This window comes from Lepidochelys olivacea, assembly GCF_965140295.1.
Source record: "Lepidochelys olivacea isolate rLepOli2 genome assembly, chromosome: 5".
Classification (NCBI taxonomy): Eukaryota; Metazoa; Chordata; order Testudines; family Cheloniidae; genus Lepidochelys; species Lepidochelys olivacea.
Window position 1 is genome coordinate 133,267,840 of NC_140415.1, and position 23,527 is coordinate 133,291,366.

The 23,527-nt window shown below is 45.0% G+C and overlaps 1 protein-coding gene across 3 annotated transcripts in view; it reads right to left on the bottom strand.

The window, feature by feature from the left end:
• Positions 1-23,527, bottom strand: part of ABCA1 (ATP binding cassette subfamily A member 1) — a 136,631-nt gene that overhangs the window by 94,332 nt on the left and 18,772 nt on the right. For all 3 annotated transcript variants that reach the window (XM_084628773.1, XM_084628775.1, XM_084628774.1), the window contains exons 2-5: positions 21,710-21,843; positions 16,827-16,920; positions 10,985-11,126; positions 9,470-9,588 (exon numbers count right to left, since the gene is read on the bottom strand). In XM_084628773.1, the coding sequence (XP_084484899.1) occupies positions 9,470-9,588; positions 10,985-11,126; positions 16,827-16,920; positions 21,710-21,775 (421 nt within the window). In that variant the 5' untranslated portion in view covers positions 21,776-21,843. The remainder of the gene's footprint in view (positions 1-9,469; positions 9,589-10,984; positions 11,127-16,826; positions 16,921-21,709; positions 21,844-23,527) is intronic.

Genomic DNA, 23,527 nt, shown 5'->3' on the forward strand with positions numbered 1-23,527 from the left:
TGGACCTGCATCCATCCCCTCATTGTCCCAGGCCCCATCTGCCACCCCTTATAATCCCCCCATCCGGGCTTAATTTGTCCTGGGGCTTGCTGAGAAAAGTAATAGTTGCATGTTTGTTAATATTACTTTTCCCAGCAGACTTTCTAGCTAGCTGGGAGGCTGTGATAAGTGATACTTCCATGTTGGTTAACACCACTTATCACAGCCCTCCAGCTAGCTACTAAGTGTGATGTAAAAAGTGATATTAACACACATACAAATCTCTCTTTTCACAGCGTTCTTTTTATTATTGAGTCTACAAAAAAACCCTACATAAATAAATTACAATGATTTGGATGTGTATCTGTCCATATTTATAGGCATATTTGTTTTTCCTAAAGTTAATTACGTATTTTAGTAAAAAGCATCAGTGCCATTACCGGCAAGAGGTGGTGGCCACACTCTGGGGCCACCAAAGTTTCCAATGAGGCTATGCTGTTGCCATAATGTAATGTCGATTCAGTGTCCACTGAAGTCAATGCAAAGACTCCCCTGGCTTGCAGTGGATGCCGGGCCAGATCCATGCTCTCAGCTACATCAGAAATGCATAGGCAACATAGTGAAGCCTGCCTGATGCCGAAACCTGTGTAAGGGGGCTCTGGCAAAATGGGTAGGCAGAGAGCGCTGAACTGGGACTTGTGGAGACAAAAGGTACAGCCCATTTAGCGTAGGTCAATTGAAGTGTCTGTTCCTGATGTTGTTTTAATGCAAATTTCATAGTGTTCCTTACGCTTTTGTTTTTAGATTTTCAATTATTTAGTACTCTGAATGGGCTCAGACATTCCTAAATGCAACTGCCCAGGCTCATGGAGGTCTGGGTAAGTAACATCATTTCTCCTATTAAAACTCTTATGTAGACAACCCTTGACACACTTGTAAACAAAAAGTATGAATCAGTATATCCATTGTATCAAAGTCAACAACTAATCATGAGTGAAATTTGTATTTAGGTCGGATGCTTTTCAGGGCAGGGACCATTTCTTAATAGGGGTTTGTACAGTGCCTAACACAGTGGGGTCTTAATTTTGCTTAGGGCCTCTAGGCATTATTGTAATACAAGTCATTCACTATTTATATACTATTTATATTTCGTTGATAGATGGTCATCGCTTTTGTAAGCCTAATCATTAGCATGCCTAAAGCTTTTTGTATGGGGTTTTTATTCTTCTCTAAATCTGAAGAAATATTAAACATTGGAAGCATCTGGGCAAGCATCAAGCCTGCCAAAGGATATAACATCTCTCTGCTTTCATGCTCTCACGTGTGCAGTTCTGGTCTCAAGTCTCATTGAATCCACCCGGCTTATCATTTAATTGCCCACTTACACACCCCTTCGATCAGTGCATTCTTTAGAATTTGAAGTCATTCCATCTGTGGTGCCAAAGCAGAACCGAGATGTGAACTACTCAGAAAGCATAACAAGTCCCTCCAGCCCTGTGTCAAGTACTGGGATTGTGGCACGTGGATATGGGACGCTTGTTTTCTACTCTGAGAAAACAGACGACCAATCATAAGATGTCTACTACAAACCAACCACTTGCCTCATCTCCATTTTTAATTCAAATTCACTGGGCCAATTTTTATCAAGTTGTTGTAAAACTGGCCTGATGAGGTGAAGTTCTGAGCATCATCACTGCCTGCTGAAGTATGGGGATTGTGGGCATGCAGCACCTTGCAGGATTGAGCCTAAGATGCTGCTGTGTGGAGGTTCTACGTTCAAGTTGCCAGCTTGCTTCCTGAGGCACTGGAGGTTAGGCTCAACCTTGCTTTAAATAGGACCAGTTTTTGTGGGGTCTGGAAGGAGTCAGATCCAACCCTTCCCTTAGCCAGTGGGTCACCACAAAATGTGACCTCTGAAGCCAGTGGGTAGAAGATGGAGAAAAGTGAGATGGTAGAGGAACCTCCACTTCCAAAACCAATCAAAAGCTGCTCTTTTGGGCAGTATTGAGAATACAGGAAGACACTAACGTAGGCCTCAGGAAACCTGGCTTCATTTTCAGCCTCTACCCCAGTCATCTTGTGTGACCTAGGGCAAATCACTTCCTCTGCCTTAGTTCTCCCCCTGAAAAATGAAGAAGATAGTATTTCCCTTGTCTATTTACATTTTAAGCACTTTTGGGTAGGGACTGTCACCTCACACAATGGGGCACTGATCTCAGTAGAGGCCTCTGGCTGCTACTATAATATTACTAAGTAATACTAGTCAAGCAAGTGATTCCATATGGAAAGGGGAGGACAAGACTTGAAGGGCAATCCATGCTGAAACCTTGTCTGGCAAGTTGCAGCCCACAGTGAGAGCCTGAGGAATACGTACTTCTTGAGGGGGATATTTGTGTGGAGCTGTGTGTTTCGTTGTTGTTTTTGTAAGAAGTGAACAGAAGCTGTAGTGAAAAAGCAGACTGTCATTCTGATGTCCCTAGAATGTGGAAGCCATGAGTTGACTATCAACTGCTGATTCACAGCTGTGTGATTCCTAGTAATTAACAGGAAATTTGGCTGAGTGTTACCCTGGGATTTTTATTGCCAGACAGTAACACTGAGCCAGAGACGTAGTATTTCTTGTGGGGGGCTGCGTCTCAGGGCTAACTCCACAGGGTGCCTTCACACACCAATGCAATTTGCAAAAGCAGCATGGGAATTTTTCTTGAGAGCTGCTAAACTCAAACTCTGTCCCTGTGAACCCTTCCTTGTCACCTAAAATGCTGCTGATGGGAGCCACACAGTCAGCGTCTTAGAGCAACCACTGCAAACTGGGCTGCGTGGCTGGAGCTTTGACTGCCGTGTTATGCTTCTGGCACGGCTATGATTCAGGGCTCTGAGGCTTAGGCTCTGGCTCTCGTGTCTGGCTCTCGTCTCAGGGCTGAAGAGTTGGCTCTGTTACATGTATCAACAACACAGGGGAAGAGAGAAGCTCTGGCACCTGGCTTGGGTTATTTTTTTATTCTTGTTGATTTTTTTTGTCCTAAAGGCTCCTTAGTGATTGATAGCCCACGAGCTCACAGGGCCGTTAAGCAGCAGTGCTTATAGCATTGGAAAGCCTTCTGTAGCATTAATCGTTGTAAGGAGACAATGTATCTGTGCAAAGAGCTTTGGCTGGGCGGTGAAATAAAGCTGTACTCTCTCCAGTGGATCCCATGCGTGTCTCCCTTCCCCTGTAGCTGGGGGGGGGGGGGGGGTAAGCAGGTCACTTCCATAATTTCTGGAGAATGGGCCCAACTCTGTGAGGTGCTGAGCATCCTCTGCTCTCCCTGAGGACAGAAGGCGTTCTGGCTGCAGCACGCCTCGCAGGGGGTGCTCAGTGCCTTCTAGGGTAGGTACTAAAGCAGGAAGCTGCATGCTCCAGGGGAAGCAGCTGCATTTCAGCCAGGAGCTAACGCACGTGGCTGGCTTTAAGATGCAAGCAGGCCCACTTCAGTGACATCACTCACACCCCTAAAGCTGAGCACATGCTTAAAATGAACAGAACCATGGTGCTTAATTACTGTTGCTGGGAGCAACAGGCCAACTCCCAGCAGTCAGTACTACCCCCCTAGCTAATGGAGGCAGGAAATGACCCTCGGACTAGGAGGAGACACACAGACGGATGGCAGCCCCTGTAAGGGTTCGGTTGCTCTAAGTAAGTCTGGATTAAAAAAATCCAACGGGAAGATGAGGCTGGGCAAAAGGAACAGAGCGTTCACAACCACTGGTAACTGGCCTTCCCCATCCCTCGGTCTAGGGGCATCCTCCCCTCCGGTAAGCGAGCCCTGGACACGAAGGCTCTTTCAGATCAAGGATGATATAACTGATCCACTGAGACTTTGGACCTCACAAGAAGTGAACAAAGGACTCTGGCAAATGCTGACTCAATAACTGATACAAGTTCCCAGCTTTAGACACAGACAGCATTAGCTATGCCAAAAACCACTCCTGGGTGCACTTCATAGAGCAAACAGAAAAGAGGCAGGGCTTCCTTTTTAAAAAACAAAAACAAACAAACTGAAGGTTATTAAATGGATTTAGGGCCTACTCCAAAACCTAGCGGAGGCAAAGGCAAGCCTCTCTCCCACCCCCAATTATTTCAATTAGCATTGCATGGGTCCATTTTTGGAGCGGGGAGGGTAATACAGAACTTTTAAATAATTAACTTCGTGTTGCTTCAGTGAGCAATAGGCCCAGCTACTACTGATGGCTGAGAGCAGCCCCAGGCTCCTTCTCCCGCTGACCTCAGCCTTAAAGACAAAAGATAGGGTAGATTAAATAAGGTACCATCTTCTCTCTTTCACACATTCACAGCACGCGCGCGCGTGTGTGTGTGTGTATATATATTTAGAAGCTGGTGGTTCTCTTGCTCACACACACACACACACACACACACAGTGTATTTAGAAGCTGGTAGTTCATTTGTCTATCAGGCAAGCTTTTGCTTCTGGTATTCAGAGTATGAGGTCTAGGCACAGAGCCCTTTACTCCCAACTCAGAGTGTCTTTTCAGCAAGATAAAGTTCAACAACTGCTGATAAAGATGCAACCGCTATTAGAAGCGCGCTGCTGAGTACTGCTCTACAGAAAGGCAACAACTGTGCCAATTGAGTCCTGCATATTGTGATGAGCTGAGAGGGGGCAGGCAGAGTCAGATGCAACCTCTGGACTTTGCCCTGCCCTTGGCTGGTGCAGACCCAGCTTCTGCAGAATGCAACGGGCATGGTTGCACAAGAGGAGGAAAGCTATCGGGATTATCTGTGGATATCTGACACCCAATGAAACACAGATGGCCCATATGCTCTGGAAAGTGATGACACGCTATAGTCATGAGTGTACGATAACAAGGGAGCCCTGCGTGGCAAGCTGAGTAGAACCAAAATGCCATATGACCTCTTTCTATATCTGCCTACTCCCTCCCTTTAACCAGCTTGTCTATTTCATGAGAACACTCCCAATCCTGCCAAGAACAAACAAAATGCCTTTACCATGTCAAGGACTTGATGCTCACATGTGAGATGCAACCAGCAGAGTGCCAGAATTCCTGCTGTTTAGTCTGTTAGGATTAGCCTGAGGTCCATGGGCAGCTCCCCATTGTCCTCCTCTCTCTGACATGTTTCATGCCATAATGTAAAAACTCTTAATGAGTCTCTATGTTTTGCAGACAAGTGATAACCAATGTCTCTTTGCGCTCCCTGGAGACTTAGGTTTGGCTCTGTGCCAGCAACTAAGCAAGGAAAAGGGAAGTATGAGGATGAATAGGCCACAGAAAACAGCTACAGGTGCTTTGAGCATTTGTTTTGATGAGCTGCAAGGGGGCTGGAGACAAGACGGCCATGTTTTGGCCTCAGCTACACCACCGTAAATCCTCCATAACGCCATTGACCTGAGTGGAGTTATGGTGTATTTACTTAGATGTAACAGGAGACAAATATCAAAATGATCCTGGAGAAATCACCACACACACACTCTTAAGGACTGTTTTTCTTCTTCATCCAGTAGTCAGAAATACCCTGTCACCCTGCCAAACCATTTCACAGCTGCAGCTATCTCCTCTTTACACTAAGACAAGTAGATATTACAGACTTAAGGTCTGTGTCCTTCGGAAAACATCAGCACAAAGAGAACACACCTATGGAGCCTGCTCCTCCTCTGTTAGGCTAAGCATACATTGAAGTCAATGGAGTTACACTGGTACAAATCCAGTGTGTAACAAAGCAGGGGAAAGCTGGTCTAGTTGTAAAACCCAGGTTCAGGTCCCTGCTCTGCTATAGATTTCCTGTGTAATCTTAGGCATGGCACTTTCTCTCTCTCTGCCTCAGTTCCCCAGCTGTAAAAGGAGGATATAACAGCACTTCCTTATCGCACCAGCACAGAGGGCCATGTTAGTACAGGAGAGAGGCAGGTCCATAGTGATTACATTTTAACTCAAGGTGCTGGAACAAGATAATAACTTAAGTAGTTCCTTATTTAGGTGGGGGAAGAGAAAGGGGATTAAGTATGTCATCTTTTTTCCCTGGACAAGCTGTGACCTCACCCCTTTCCTACAACTGACATAAAAACCTTTATGATGCAATATTGCCCTATACTAGGTATTTGTCCAGCACCTCACACAATGGGGCCTGGAAATGGCTCAGGTGTTTAATTACTATGGTAAGTGTTAATCATTCAGAATAAATGAGGGCTGGTAGGCAAAAAGCTAAGTGTTTTCATTTCTTTCTCCTCAAAGTTAGCATTTTTTCCAAATTTTTCATGGACATGTTCAATTTATAGAAATATTCATTTAGATTCAAATTTTTTTTTAGCTTCAGATTTTAAGGTTTACCCCGTCCCTGTTTTTAAACTAGGAAAAAATAGGGAGAGAAACAGGGAATTGACCAAAAAGGAGGAAAAAAAATTCACTTTGATTTTAAAATCAAATGTTTTATTTAGATGAAAAGCCATCAGATTTGAAAATTTTCTGCCTTTTTTCCCATGGAAGAAGGCCACATTTCCAATAAAAGTTCTGAAATTTTTTGATCAATAATAAAATAAAAAACCAACAATTTTCTCTTAACACTAAACTTTGATCAAAGCAGAATCAGTGAACCCCATTGAAGATGCCAATGGCAGGTGGCAGGGAATGGTAGGGTACCGCTATATCCCTCATCCTCCTCTTGGTCCTGTAAGAAATGGTCCTCCTGTGTCAGACAAAGCTGAAAGATCCTTTATTATATGTGGCTAGAGAAAAGGTCGGCAGCCAGGAGAGCCTGATAGGAAACTTCCAGACTTGTTTTAATGAAGAGTTTGTAAGTGAGTGTACAATGGAAGGGACAATCGGGCTTTGTTCTCTGCCACACAAACAATGGAGGGTCTGTCATGGCTAAGCTGTTGGGTTTTTTACTTACACACACACAGTTGAATTAGTTGATTTTTTTTTATACACACTTTATTATAGAATGAAGCTCTTTCCTGTGTTTGCTCTGAGCCTTGTCTTTGCAATAAATTCACCAAGCATTATAATCACACAGCATGAGCATCCTTGCTTTGACTTGTACTGACCAAGCTCCTCTATGTGAGACACCCCTGAGTAGAACCCCTCCCTCTGGCCTTCCCAGCAGCATCTAGTTCAGCTTTGTGGCTCTGATCAGATTTCTTTAAACATCCAAACTGGATTCACATTTCAAGTTTCACTACACACAATATCAAAGCACACCCTCAGGGCCTGGTTATGGAAAGTACTGTTCTTCCCAATTAGGACACTGCTTGTTTCTGCGCCATCTGAAGGCAACAGGAGTGCAGCCATTAATTTTCAAGGGGAACAAGACATACCAGTAAAATGTAGACAAGTTTTTTCCAAAATTGACCAGTGATTTTAGGTGCCTCAAGTTTTCAGTGACCAACTTGAGACACCTTAAAAGGGGGCTGAAGTTCAGAAAGTACTAAGCACTAACCCTGTGGAAAATCAGGCTCCTTTAAGGAGTCTCAAGTTGGGCACCCAAAAATGGAAGCAACCAAAATCCTTTAGAAAGTCTTGGGCGTAGTTCTCTGCACGCACATGCGTCAGATGAGGGCACAGACTCTCTGCAGGTGGCATTGGGGAGTTGTCAAAAGCAGCTGCCTTGAACACACCTGGGGCATGAAGATTTGGGACTCCCTAGTTAGTGTGGCAGGGCTGGGAAGAAGCAGGGCGTTGTGTTTCTCCTTCTGAGCAAGCAAATCAAGCTGCTTCCTCGTGTTCTAGAGACCTGGTGGATTTTGGGCACAAGACAATGACCCTATCGGTCAGCTCCCAAAGGAGCAACAACGGGGGGAACAGCCAGGGAGAAACCTGAGGCGGGGCACCAAGCCTGACAGGGTAGGGTTTCAACAACTGGTGCCCCCAAAGACAAAGGTGAGCAAAAGGGTGCAGACATGGCCTATGACAGAAGGGAAGGAAATAAGCTGGAAATGTTGAAGGCCTAGGCTGGTGTTTGTTGATCTGCTTAGAGCCCAGAAGCTGCAGAGCCCTGATTTGGGGTTTTGAATCTCTAAATGAACCTTGTGCACAGTTCTACTCTGAACATAACCCCCCAATATATTAGTGGATATATCGAGTCCTAATACACACTCACACTTGTCTAAGTACCCAAGGATGTGAAATGAAGTAAAGAGACAAGCCCTGCTCCAAAGAGTATATAGTCTAACTCTGACCTGATAACTTGAAGCACTGTGAGTAGTTAAGTCTTTGCAGGACTGGGGCCTAAACAAGAATCATGAACAGACACCAAGTAATGCATGTGGGAGGAATGTCACCGTAGTAAAATTGTGCAGTTCCCCATTAAGACCCAGATTCTGCAAAGCATGTGCTTAACTTTATGCATGTACTTAAATCCCACTGACTTCAGCAAGGCTCCTCGTGGGTGCAGGAGCCTGGCTGTGCAAAGGCAGTTGAAGGATCAAAGCTTAGAGGCATGTCCACAACTGGATGCTTCCATTTGTTTTTAGAAGGTTGCTTTTTAAACCAACCCCCTGCCCCCCCATCATCGTTTCTAATAGGAGAGGCAGAGCATAGGCAGTATATGAAAAATAACCTATGGAATAAATATTTATTCCTTTAGAGGGGAGTACACAAAAAACTCTTAATAAAGGCTGCCCAATTAGATGGCATTTACACGACAAGAGGAAGGATGTTGCTAGCCAGGGATGTGTGAAACTCAGGTTCAGTTCCCTGCTCTGCCATAGCCTTCTGCATGACCCTGGGCAAGTCCCTTGACTCTGTGCCTTGGTTCCCCATCTGAGAAAGGGGAAAATAGCACTTCCCTCCCCACATCAGTGTGTTGTGAGGATAAATATATGAAACACTATGAGGCATTCAGATTCTACAATAATGGAGGCCATATAAATACCTGAGACAGCATTTTGTTTTAGAAACTGATCAAATTCCTTCTAGACTACATCAAATAATTAAGTGCCCTAAATACACCTGGTTACATTAGAAGGGAAGTGGGATAATTAATTTTGGATAATATTCTGCTTTGATTTAGCATGCTATGGCTCAGCGTCAGCTGTTTCACACCCACATTCTTCTGAACCTTTGATTTGTTGTTTGTTTTTCCCCTGCCAGTGCCAGCTGTATTGGAAAATGTGCTTTACTATTTTGTCATTTGTCTCTGAAATCCCTAACAAACTTGTATTTTCCAAAAATGCAGCAACAGGCTACAATGCTGGCAATTTCTCAAATGAGACTCACTTCAGCTCCGAGGATGGTAAGTTTACATTAAAAACCAGCTGCTGCAGGTGGCTGCCATAGGCCAGAAAGACTGAAACTGCACAGAACACTGATCCTGGAGAAACAGATGTTTTTAGGGTGGGATCTGATGAGCAAGGACAATCTACACTATGCCCTTTCCACCGGTTTCCAAAAAATAAAATAAAATTTAAAAAGTGCCGACTAACAACAACAAACTCTACTGCCAAATGTACAAGGCTCTTTTTCCCCACTGAGTTACCTGAGCCAGAGTTCCCGAGCTTCTGCAGTTTTCCCAGGAGTTTCTGAGCATCCTTTAAGCTGCTGTCCTTCTGGCTGTACAAGAGTAACCTCTTGGCATCCGAGAACAAGCGGGAAATGCTGCAGGACAGGGATGGAAAAGCAGACAATGCAATCATTACCCATGTGGTGCTGTCTGCACCAACTTCCACAGGCTCAGTTTTATGTCTCAATTCCTTTATATTCAAAGACAACCCTCTCCTGTACCGTGAAACCTTTGTTAAGCGACCATCCGGGGGACAATGCAAGACAGCCTAAATAAAAATGGCCTTTAATGAAAGACTAAAGAAAACCAAGTGCACTGGGACCCTTCAAGTTATCTGAAAGCAGTTATTTAAGATGGGGGAGAATGTGAAGTGTTTCTGGTAGGTTTGTCTGGTTTTATCTGCTAGGATAAAACACTTGGTTGTTTGTAAACACACTGCTTGTACAGCGCCTCAACAAATACATCCCCTGTTCTTTACAATTCTTTTCCAGGTAGCCAAAGTCGACTGACCCTGAACTCAGATTGTTCTGTGATTCTAGCCGTGGTCTTAGGGACAGATTGGGGCTGACCATCCCGTGGGCATAGTGAGGTGGTAAGGGAAGGGCACAAGGATGCCAACCACAGCTGGAGCCCCTGCATTTCATCCCAGTGGGACCACTTGGGCAAGGCTTCTCCATAGTGCCATGTTGTGAATTTCCCCCCTGCTCCCCCAGACTGGGGAACCCTGGGAACATGGCATGTCTGAGAGGCAACGCTTCCCAATGCTCCCCTGGGAGCAATGCAGAGTCGCACCAACCCCTAACACAGGGCTGTTCTTGAAAGCTCTTCATGTTACACACATATCACATGGTATGTATGAAAGGTGTATTTTCCTCAGTGACTAGCAGAAGGCGCACATGCCTCCATCTCACTCACCCAATCTCATTGCCCAGAAGTGCTTTATGGCCATTGTTCCAGACCACCACTATTGTTCCTGCCCTTACAGGTACAAGATGCAACCCCCCCTTTGATGGGGGTTTTTAATGCCTTTGTTACGATTAGCCAGTGATTTCTCTGTAGCAGGGAAATCAGGGAAAGGTCACACCCAGTCTAACCTGGCATTGCCCAAATGAAACAGCTTCTCAGTCAAGGAATAGACCTGACTCTTCTCTCTATAGGCCAAATTGGACCTCTGTTTATAGTCATTCCTTACTCAGGCAAAGCTCCTTATTTCACTGGGAGCTGTGCCTGAGTAAACACTGGGTTTGCACAACCATTTGCTATCGATAACATCACAGGCTGGGTACTGCAGCCATGGGTTCTTTGTATAGTTCCTTCAGAGTCCAGCTGCAGGAAAGCACCACCACAGAACAAAGCACTTGGTGGTGATTGAAGTAACTTAACCCTTAATGCCAGTCTAACCACCAGCTGCTACTCCCACAATTCACAGCTTACGCTTGGCTGGCTGACCCCTGTGAATGGTCACAAGGAAAAGCAAGATCTTGTACTTACATGGACCTATTGAAGTTTCCAACGACACCTGGGGATTCCCCAGGCGTTGGGTAGCGGAAGCAAGGGTTGTTGGCATTACAGATAATCCCTTGGATCCAGGGCAAGGTTCCTGCTGAAGGCATGGCCTTGTTTGGAAAGTGACCTAGAACAGAGGGGCAAATGTTTGGAAAAGTTACCCCTTTGTTTGCAAAACTGCAAAATCGTAAACATAGCCAGGAAATGGGAGAGGTGTGTGACAGCACAGAGTCCAATCTGGTCATTATGTACCATAACCTCTTACTGAGGTCAACAATATGTCAACCCCAAGCATTTAGGAGTCCAGCCCCCAAAACTTGAGATTTTAAAAATAATTTTAAAAAAAACCCCACCAAAAATTTGACACACAAAATAAATAAAACAAAACAAAAAGAACAAATAAAACAGACTTGGCAACACTGAATTGACAGGACTTTGGCGTGAACAAGGAATGCAAGACCTGGCCCTGAATTTGGAGCTAGAATGTTCTCCAAATTTCCTCCTCACCAATCCCTAATTTCGCATGTCCTAGCAGATGCTTTAACACAGAGAGAGCAGGCTGACAGCTAAGAAAAGCTTACAGGTTAAATTCTCCCTTCAGATGCATGGATGAGCAGAACGGCTTCCCTTGCAGGCTCCCCTATCAGCCCTGGCTCCCTCCACCTTTCAAGCTGCCCTTAGGTCCCTCCTACCTCTTGCTTCTGCCGTGTCTGAGGTACAGACTCCTCCCTGCCGTCATCCTGTCACGCCAGGCATGCTATGCACGGAAATAAGTGACTCTACACAGAACTTCACAGCTCTGTGTGCACAGGTCTCTTGAACCCATGAAGTCATTCTGGATTTACCCTGGTTCTAATGAGAAGAATTTGGTTCAGGGCTACATGCAACATTTGAATTTGTGTTTTGAACCCCTGTAGCATTCAGGGGTGTTTGGATTCAACATTTGGGCCACTGTCTAATCGAGTCCCATTTTATTTTTTAAAGATGCTTCCAACTCAGCCCATACCACTGAAATGCCAGGAAAGCAGGAGAGTTTCTGCACTAGTCCACCAGTGAGGTGGGCATGTCACTACTAACTCACAGTGGCTTGGCTTCTGAGCAATACCTCTGGGGCAGGGTTTTCAAAGGCAGCTAAGAGAGTTAGAAACCCAACTCCCATTGGCTTCCAGCTGTCTGGCTCCTTTGCAAACCCCAGCTCTGATTACTGAGGGTCTATTAGAGGGGAGAAAAAAAAATCACCCCTCAAGTTTCTCTTACTGCCCCATATAGAGCTATTAAGGCAGTGATGTAAATTACTCATGACTAAGATTTATTACAGTGTTTCACAGGGATCTCTTTGGGTCTTCTCTCCTACCAATGACAGGATGATAGAGGCTATCTTCTTATGGCCATGTAAGTGAAAGGAAATACTGGGACATTTACAGTACACAGAAGGCAAAATGACTTTTCCCACCAGCGCTAGGAAAAGAGTCTCCTGCCGTTATCTTTAATAGTATTTGCATAAAATTACTATTGAAGCCTAGGATTCTATCATTCCAGTTCTTCCTCCTTTCTACAAAACTGAAAACCTTCCACAGTCCCATGAGATTTTTATAAACCAGGAAGCTTATTCACCATCTCTGAGCTCTTTGGCGACAAAGATGGAATTTAAACTAAACCAAATCAGTTTCCTTTAAGTTTTCCCAGGCACAAAGAGCAAAACATTTATTTTGCTCTGACTTCCATTTCAGATTAAGGAAATTAGCAAAGAAAGAACCAATACGTAGTCCACGAGAGCATGTACATTGGGATCCACTCTGTTGCATTCTGCATGTGAGCTGAAACACAAAGTGGCAGCTGGCAGCAACCAGGCATCCTCTACATTTAGAAGTGCAGCATACAGAATGCTAGCATTCCCCTTCAGTGACATAGCTGCAAACACAGCTGCTTTTTCAGCAATGTTTAAAGTAATGCAGATTTTTTTCTAAGTACACGTTTTGAAATCCTGAGGAGGCAGATTTTTAAAAAAGTAAGTTTCCACAAGATGAAGACAGCAATCTCACCACAGAGCTATATTTACAATGGTCCGTTTGGCTTGACTATGGTGGAAGTCATAACGATCACTTATATAAGGGGAAAAATCCTGCTGACTAGATCTGACAAGAGTGCTTCAACAAGCTGAAGCTGTTAAAAATTATCAAAATCCTGAATGGCAAAGGCTTAGCCTAATATGTGACTCAACCCTTGGTTACATTCTTGTCCTTTTCAGATAAGATTAGACAGATGACAATTTTTTGTTTTTAACCATGCTTGGCACAATAAAATATTTAATATCTCAGTTTGAAAGTGTTTTTGCATGGCCTAGTTACTATTATAATTTGTAATTGTCTGCAAGTCATTTCTTAACACCATACAGGATCACCACTGCAGATAACAAAAAGAAAAGGAGTACTTCTGGCACCTTAGAGACTAACAAATTTGAGCATAAGCTTTCGTGAGCTACAGCTCATTGCATCCAATGAAGTGAGCTCTAGCTCACGGAAGCTTATGCTCTAATAAATTTGTTCGCCTCTAAGGTGCCAGAAGTACTCCTTTTCTTTCTGCGGATATAGACTAACATGGCTGCTACTCTGAAACACTACAGATAACTCTGTTCCTCTAAAGACATATGCAGAGTTGCCACAGAGTTCACTGTGACCTGATTTCAAGGTTTCTCTCCATAGCCCAGCTCCTGATTCAGCAAGAGACAACATTCCACTTTACAAGATTCATCCATGTCTGTTTGCAAATGAGTGAATGTTCAATGAAACTGAACTGCACTAGAGAGAGGCTTAAAAGAAAGAATCCAGTTACTTATTCTTGGAAGCTATTAGATGAAAGGAAAGAGGTTAACTCAGAGTGAATTAAAAGTTGTCGGATGCCACTCCACAATCCCTGCTAAAAGCCTCAAAAAATAAATTAAATAAAAGGGAAGGATTGCATGTCAAACAATGGTTGATTAAAATTCAGCTCCTGACACAGCAGTGTTAAAAGGAAAGGATTTAGGGCAGCCATATGCAAGTCTGAGTGCAAGTCTCAACACGGAAAATAGCTCTGGCTTTCAGGCTACACACAGGGCCAGATCTTTAGCTGGTGTAAATGAGCATCAGTTGAGCTACACTGATTTACACCAACTGAGCCCCTGGCTGACTGAGCCCATCTGCTTTCCCTGAGTTTCAGTCTCTACGTAAGAGAGTAAATGGACACAAATCAGATATCAAGAATTATAACATTCATAAACCAGTTGGAGAACACTTCAATCTCTCTGGTCGTGCGATTACAGACATGAAAGTTGCTATTTTACAACAAAAAACTTCAAATCCAGACTCCAGCGAGAAACTGCTGAATTGGAATTCATTTGCAAATTGGATACAATTAACTTAGGCTTGAATAGAGACTGGGAGTGGCTTAGTCATTATGCAAGGTAGCCTATTTCCCCTTGTTTTTTCCTACCCCCCACACCCAGATGTTCTTGTTAAACCCTGGATTTGTGCTGGAAATGGCCCACCCTGATTATCATACACATTGTAAGGAGAGTGATCACTTTAGATAAGCTATTACCAGCAGGAGAGTGGGGTGGGAGGAGGTATTTTTTCATGCTTTTTGTGTGTATATAATAAGATCTTCTATACTTTCCACAGTATGCATCCGATGAAGTGAGCTGTAGCTCACAAAAGCTTATGCTCAAATAAATTGGTTAGTCTCTAAGGTGCCATAAGTACTCCTTTTCTTTTTGCGAACACAGACTAACACGGCTGTTACTCTGAAAGGTGTCCTAATGCCACTGTCTCCACTAACATGTAAGGAAAGACTGTAGGAATGTCTCAAGGAGTGCAAAAGCACAAAATTTCACCCAGGGAAACTTCCAGTGCCTGCCAAGCATTACAGACAGCAATAGGCTAGTTAGGCAAAAAAGAAAACCCACAAGGCTGCGTATGTCCAGAGTTTGCTGGATAATGGAAAACTGCAAACATCAGCACTTCAGCTTTGCTGGAAGCCAGATTGTGAATAAAATATTTCTCTGTGAAGGGATTCCCAGATGGCTTGAAGCTCTACCAGGCAGCATTCTGTACAGCAGTCACTCATGTGGGAATGTTGTGCTAATGTAGCAAAGCTGCTTTCATAATAATCCATTGTTATATTGCATTTAAAAAAATCAAACACTTGGGATTCCCCTGTGCATTTTGTGGAGAGCAAAAATTCTCTTAACTTGGGCATTAGGCCTAACCTAGAAGTAATCAGGTAAAGGAAAGATAAACAAGGAGCCCTTCCCCAGTCAGCTGACTGCTGAGAAGAGGCGGTTATCATAAGACTGGGCACTGTGCTGACCAGCAAATCTGGCTCACTAAACAGGGAGCATCCCAGAGGACTGAAGAAGAGGTCACTGTAACTAAAGGGAGGATAGCTTCCTCTTGCCTCTTTAAAAGGCTTGCTGAGAGGACTATTCTATGTCCATAGATCTAAAAAGACAATGCAAACCAGTTTTCCCCAAACAAAAAGCTGCACATGATTCAAGATGGAAAGGAATGCCCTAGAGATAAGCTGGCTATTGTGGAGTCTGCAGAGTGCTGAGCTAACATAGTCCCTGGTGTTTTTATATTCTTTAGTATGTATATTGCAGTAGCATCTAGCCCCAGCTGAGATCAGGGCCCACGTTTCTGGTCGCTGTACAGTCACATATAAAACTGCCCCCCTGCCCTAGAGATCTTACCTAACTAGATAAGACAGCCAACTGGTGGGAGAGCAAACAGAGGCACAGAGAGGGGAAGTGACTTGCCCAGGATCACACAGCAGGACAGCAGAAACAGAACCCAGGTTTCCAGATTCCATGTGCTGTGCCCTACCCACTGGACCACACTGTCTTATCTTTCCCAGGCCCTCGCTGGAAGTTGCACTGTCCCCTCTCCCAACAGGCTGGCAGTCAGTGTTCTGAACGCTTTGTGAGGAAGATGGTTCTGCTTGCATCAGCAAGCTTGCAAGGAAGCTCAGCCTTGCAAGCTGCTCCGTATGAACTGCCTGCAGACTCTGCAATCAGTGGGGTGCCGAGTGACGCAGAGCGACATCTTTGTGGAGCAGCAGAGTCCAAGCTGCTGACGTCTGCTGTTTGGGAGAGGGGCAGGTAAAAGTCCCATCTGCACTGCAAAAAATGGTGGCGGGGGACTCCACTACAGCACAGCAGTGCCCTTGTACAATTTGGGTCAGTCTGTGGCCTAAGGAGGCTGAGCAATGTTTTCACCATGTCCCTGAACTTCTGTGCTACAGCTCACTGCAGGCCTTTAGTACTGTTTAGGAACATGGTTAACACTTAGGCTATCCCATCTGGTCCCAAAACTTATGTCAGTCATGCTAGGGCAGTGCCATATTACAACTGGTAACCCAGGTTAGTGTTTTCTGTCCCGTAGCAGGAGCCAGACTGCTTAAAGCAACTCCAGTCACATGCTGCTCTGGATGTGGCTTTCTTCTAGGTCTATTTTTGTTGAAGGGAGACTCAAGGACCAATGACAGAATAAGGCTGAGGTGCTTTCCAGAGGATTCCCACAAACTAGATGTTTTCATACAGCACCTGCTTAGGCCAACGTAATATAAATGCTAAATGCGCCCAAGAGAAGCAGCAGCTAGGTACAATGCTGCAGCAGCAGGACACAAGTGGCATAACACCCCAAGATCTGTGTTGGTGGCAGTTGGAGGGGGAAGGAAAGGTGATGGTAAACAGCCCTGATTAAGATTTGATCAGTGTGTCAAACTGCATTCCCTCCAAGCCATGAAACAATAGCCTGTCCTTGGTACAGAAGCCTCATCTGTTACTTACATTCATGTTGTTCGTAGGGCGGATACGAAAGGCGTACGGAGATCAGTATAAAGAAGATAAAGAGAGGCCAAGCAACTTCAATCAGCAGCTGAAACTGGAAAGAAAAAAGACAACAAGTATTAGGATTTCATATTGAAAATACCGAGGGAGCTGAGATCACAGTACAATCCACGTATTAGTCAGAAATATTGTAAGCTTCACACTGGCTATCTGTGTAGGTGCTCTTAAAGAGTCAGTGGATTCTCTGTTTGCTATGGATTACAAGAACCTTTTAGGGCTGTTAAGTGCCACTTACACTGAATATACAAAATATACCATAGAGGGCTTACTTCTGGTTAACTTCAGTCTGTTGGGCGAAGAAATGACGCTTACCCCCAATGCATCTCACAGCCAGCTAGCTGAAACTTTGGCCTCCTATGTTAAGGATAGCTGAAAAGTGCAGTTCACCCACCCCCAAAGCCCTAAACCTTTACCCAAGAACCAGGGACTCAGTTCCAGCTATTAGTTACAGCACTGTGTACCTGGATCACCACCACTGATGGCACACATTAGAGTACAACTGATCCCATACTGTCGTGTTTGGTCTACAAATTATTATTTATATCTCGTTAGTACTTACAGACCCCAGTACAGACTGGGGGCCATTTGTGCTAGGCACTGTACATATGTAACCCACACACCTCCTGGGTGTGGTGTTCTGTCCCATCTAGTGGCAGGCAGGCAGGCGAGATTCATATTCTCTCTCTCCTGCCCAGGTCTGTCAGCGTTACACATACACAGTGCAAGACAGTCCTTGATGCAAAATCGCTTACAACAATCTACATGGACCAAAGGGTGGGAGAAGAGAGTATTATCCCTATAGTGTTATCTGGGTGGGGGACTGAAGCACAGAGACATCGAGTGAATTACCCACGGTCAAACATCTGTGTCCTGAACCTAGAGTGTCTGTGTCCCTGTCTAGTTCCTTCCTCCCCTGAGTTTTGCTGCTCAGAAAGCTTGCCCGCACACTACATGCTAGCCCTAAGGTAAGATCAAAAATAAGCTGGTCTCCGTTTGCGTTTTAGAAGATGGTTTTGGTTGCTGGGTCCGTTCCATTCCTCATCAATCAACTAAAAAACTGAACATCCTCCTTTTGCTTCTAAAACTCAGTGGGTTTCCCTCCTGCTAATTACATGCATCACTTTTCATCAATAGTTCACGTGTAAAGGTGGGGTTATTTACCCATATTTGTAAAGGGAAGACAGAGGCACAAGGTCACACAGGAAGTCTAGATTGGAACCCAGGACTCCATGATAACTACTAGATGATGTTGCCACCCGTGGAATGCAGACAGCAATGAAAACTTCTAAATATACTTCCCCAACTCCAGTCCAGAATCCTTCCAGGATAGAATCATAGAATATCAGGGTTGGAAGGGACCTCAGGAGGTCACCTAGTCCAACCCCCTGCTCAAAGCAGGGCCAAGCCCCAACTAAATCATCCCAGCCAGGGCTTTGTCAAGCCTGACCTTAAAAACTTCTAAGGAAGGAGATTCCACCACCTCCCTAGGTAACGCATTCCAGTGCTTCACCACCCTCCTAGTGAAATAGCGTTTCCTAATATCCAACCTAAACCTCCCCCACTGCAACTTGAGACCATTACTCCTTGTCCTGTCCTCTGCTACCACTGAGAATAGTCTAGAACCGTCCTCTTTGGAACCCCCTTTCAGGTAGTTGAAAGCAGCTATCAAATCCCGCCTCATTCTTCTCTTCCGCAGACTAAACAATCCCAGCTCCCTCAGCCTCTCCTCAGAAGTCATGTGTTCCAGTCCCCTAATCATTTTTGTTGCCTCCGCTGGACACTTTCCAATTTTTCCACATCCTTTTTGTAGTGTGGGGCCCAAAACTGGACTCAGTACTCCAGATGAGGCCTCACCAATGCTGAATAGAGGGGAACGATCACATCATTGCCATGCACACTCCCAGCATTAGTCCAACTTTGCTCCCATTGAAATCAGTGGGTGTTTTAGCATTGTTGGACAATGTAGCTCCTCTGATTTACACCAGCAGAGGATCTAACTCAATGTGAGGGGACAGTTAGATAGTGAGATCTTGCAGCGTGTATAGGCCTGCGTATAGCTGTCTGATTCTTAGATAGCTAGCTATCTGCAAAGGAATAGAGTAGCAAGAGGAGGAGGTGCTGAATAAGGGAAGTTGAATCAGAACAGTGTGTTTTTGCACAACTGTGACCCCTGCCCCTGGTTTTCCTTTCCTTCCCCCTGCCCTGGGAGCAGTCAGGATACTTTATACTGGACAACTTCCAACAGCACAACAGTTATACTTGAGTTGCACACGTCAGGCTGAGCTTTGAACCCAGCTTTTGCAATGCAGCTCAAACTCACTCCAACTTGGAAGCGAAGTTGTGATAGGAAACATAGGCGGTGCTGGCTCATTACAGGGGTTCTTGTGGGATGTAAAAATGATATTTGATTTGTGTCCACACACACTGGTTTTCTGGGTCAGATCTTTGGCTGGTGTAAATCAGAGAAGAGGTCACTTAAATGCACCTATGCTCATTTACACTAGCCTCTAACACAGAATTACCAAGCTAGCCATGAAAATGGTGTAGTGGGGATCCTTTTCCTCTCATTTTTGTTTCTATCACGTAATATTCTTCCCCTCTTGGTATTGCCAGTCAGATCCCACAGCTGGATCATTAGCAAGATAAAAGCCTTGAGGACAGGCACCAGAGAAGGCACTAAAATTACTCTGCCTGAGGCCTTCATTACACGTTAACTAACCGTTCATTAAAAAAATTATTAGCACTGTATCTTATCCAATGGGCTAGTAGCCAGGAAAACTACACCACAGAAGCTATCCAGATGGTACCAAAAAACATGAATTAAGACAACCAAGAACACAGCACAAGGAAAGAGCCAGAAGGCCATTTTCATGACAGTCACACGGTTCACTAATCTTCTATATTGGTCACTACGTTTTTGTGGTATCTCCAGAGGTCTAATTATGTCCAGGTTGCCCAATAAACTGATATATTCTGCCTGGTCAATATAGATTAAAACTAAATTCCTTTACCCACCTTCTATTTTGTTCAGAATGCAGGACTCTCGGAAGGCCTGGGGATAAACAACGCTTGATACACAGGGGTCAGTTCCTCAGCTAGTGCAAACCAGCATAGCTCCACTGACATCCATGGAGCTCTGTCAATTGACACCAAGGGAGGATCAGGGCTTATACAGGTTTTGCATAAGAAGGAGATACAGGGCTAGAGATGAATGGAGAGAACAGCCCTATTGGCCATGCTGCAGCCCTCTACGTATAGGAGTAGCTCTGCTTCAATCAGTTCACATAAGGCCTAGAGCAGGTATTCTCAGCCTTCTCCACGGAAGGATCCCCCTCAAAATCTAGCAAAATGTGCTGGGCACCTGTTTTAAACTGCAGGGTGAGGACTTATGGGCTAGAGGAGCAGGTTCTGTATGATTGGACCCGATGCAGAATGCATGAAGTGGGAGAATCTCGACTACAGAGAATTTCCTGGCTTCATCAGCACTCTTGCCATCACTGAGACAGCCAGAAAAAGCTAAAGTTCGCTTGACCTCACTTTGTTTGGTTTTTAAGTACTGTAGAATGGGATAAACTCAGTCCTGAAGTAAATGAGTGAAGTCCCGTGGCCTTCATGGCTTTATCCCCTGCTTATGTTGGAGCTCACTTGGGTCTTCTACAACACATTGAAGCAGACACTTTAGAGACACAGTTTCCATTTCCACTAGTGAACATGACTGGCCCCCCCTCTCTCATAAGTCAGCATTTCTAATAAGATTCAGGCCTGGCCATTTGGCAACTTCTTGACATTTACAAGGGTCATACAACTTATCAGGCTACTTTCCACCCCCAGTCTACATAACACATCTCATGCTGACTTTGCAATTCACACTTCATCAAGGTCAGATCCACCACGACAGTACTGCGCACCACAGCTCCAAAGAAAGGGCTCTCCTATCCCCACTGGCAGAGACACCCAGGCAAAAGCCCTGGAGGGCACTCCAGGGTAGTTTTTGCTCTAGAAACCACTGGAGCTACACAACAGGCTGAGGCAAGACAGGCCCTAGTAAGACGTGATGAACCCTGAAGCCCCACACCTGACTGGATTAAGCAGCTGCCTGGAATTCTTACAGTGCCACCCTATCCGAAGGCAGGTCTGTGCACACGGCGCCACCATGTCAGCCACTTAAGACATCTCGCACTTGTGGTATTGAAAACAGCACTGAAAACAGACACTGGCCAAGTGCGCCACTCCTCGCACAGTGACGGGACCACACGGAGACCTATGGATCTGCTACTGCCTCTAGTTAACAGACGAGGGATGAAGTCCTGGCCCCACGGAAGTCAAGGGAAGTTTTGTGAAGGACTTTAATGGGAGCAGGACTTCCTCCCTGGCCACGCAGCTGAAGCTCATGCTTTTAGATCCAGAGGCCCCAGGTTCAGTCCTGACATACAGCCTGATCGGCAGGTGAAGCACCACCGCAAGCGATGCCGTGGTCACTGCACAAATGCTCAGCCGAGGTGAGCTCCACCTCTTTGTGCTGCAGGGGTCTGTCTTTTCTCACGAGTGGGTGGGCTTGGATATGGTCGTACTCGGGATGCTGGCCCACAAGTTCACACTCTTCTGACCTCGGTTCCGAATCTACAAGGTGCTGAGCGCCCTCAGTTCCCACTGACCAGGTCACCTCGACACCTTGCAGGATTGGGTCCTTTCAGAGACCTAAAAATCAGACTGTCATATTAATATGGACATTTTTACAAGATTACATCCTGGACCAGTGTGTCTTGCTCTCTCTAAGTCTGGTGGGTTACGAGGCTGCAACTTAGGCAATGGCTCAAACTTACTGTCTGCCTTCGCCTGTATGTGAAGTTCTTCCATAGCAGCAATCCCAGCTGTGTCCAGAAAGCCATCTTCCTTCAGCAAGCCCCGGAAGCTCCCCGGTGCAGCAGTGGCAGGGTCCACTGTGGCTGGGCATTCACTGGAGAGGAAACACTAAGTTACAAACAGAAAGCAAACGAACAAGTCCCACGTTCTGATCTCCCACATGACACTTACATGACACTCTTACACTCCCACACCCGTGCTGACTCCAGTGCTGCTGCCAGATTGTTCCATCCTACCCACACCCAACCCTGTGGACAGCCATGGGTGCAAACGAGCGCGGACTTTGACGCATAGCATCGCCTCCCTAGGAGTTCCAAGACTAAACCCACCATCCCCAGGAGGGCCATTCCCCTGTTTCCTGCCCATCAAATCTGAAAGCAAAAAACAAAACCAGGAGACAAAGCTCTAGTTACTTACAGCTGCTTGAGAACCTCATTTCAGGTTAAACCCTACAGAGATCTCGTAAAATGGCTCTGTGTGTTCCCCGCCACATGTTTTTTTTTTATAATGGTGAAAAACCAGCCATTTGGATGGGAGTGCAGCTATTTTAAAAGCTTCAGCCTCTGTCAGCAGCATTGCTCGCAAAAGGCAGCACCAGAGGTGCCCATAGTGGGGGGAAACATTGGGTCAGTCAAACAGTTCTCCATATGGCACACAATAGGCATGTCAGGGCATAGGCAACAGCAAATGCAGCTACACTTAATGGGCGAGTAGAAAAGCATCTCTTCCCAATCTTGCTAGAGAGGTTTAGTTACATGCTTGCTAAGATGCCACTGATGCATCTTCCTCAACACGAGAGATCTGATCAACCAATGCTCTGCACCTTGCAGAGCCATTTACAGCAGTACTGAGTGTAAAATGCTCCCAAATCAATATAGCAATTGTGAGCATGGTGCATTCTGACCTGGTAGCATGTCACACTCACTTTGCACTGGGGTAAGGTGACTACACAAGGGGCAGGATAACAATCAGATCCCTAGTATTTATTTTGCTGTCAATTTCTGACAAGTACAATATGTTAATAGCCTAGAAAGTCCACCCTATCAAAGCTTTAACTGGTTATTTAAACACACTGAGCTACAGCTACCCCTGCTTGATATTACTTACACGGAGAACACACACATGCCTTTGATAATCACCTGACAAACCAGTGCCTCAGCACTGAGATTCTAAATTGCATTCCTGCTTGCAAAGTGCAGTGAAAGCATTCCCAAAATTCATCAACAAGATATGAACATAAAACTTGGGTGAAATTCTCTGGCCTGTGTTATACAGGAGGTCAGACTAAATCATCATAATCTGGCCTTTAAAAATCTGAATCTATGAATGTCCAGACTAATCAGTTCTTTTTAATGTTGTCGAAGACTAAACATCATTATCACAAAGCTGCACATCACAGTGACCTCCAGATTAAAACCAGGATGAGAAAGGTGACATTTTCTCATAAGAAAACGAGCACTTGTGGCACCTTAGAGACTAACCAATTTGAGCATAAGCTTTCGTGAGCTACAGCTCGCTTCATCAGATGCATACCGTGGAAAGTGTAGAAGATCTCTTTATATACACACAAAGCATGAAAAAAATACCTCCTCCCACCCCACTCTCCTGTTGGTAATAGCTTATCTAAAGTGATCACTCTCCTTACAATGTGTATGATAAATCAAGTTGCTGCTGGAAATGGCCCAACTTGATTTATCATACACATTGTAAGGAGAGTGATCACTTTAGATAAGCTATTACCAGCAGGAGAGTGGGGTGGGAGGAGGTATTTTTTCCAT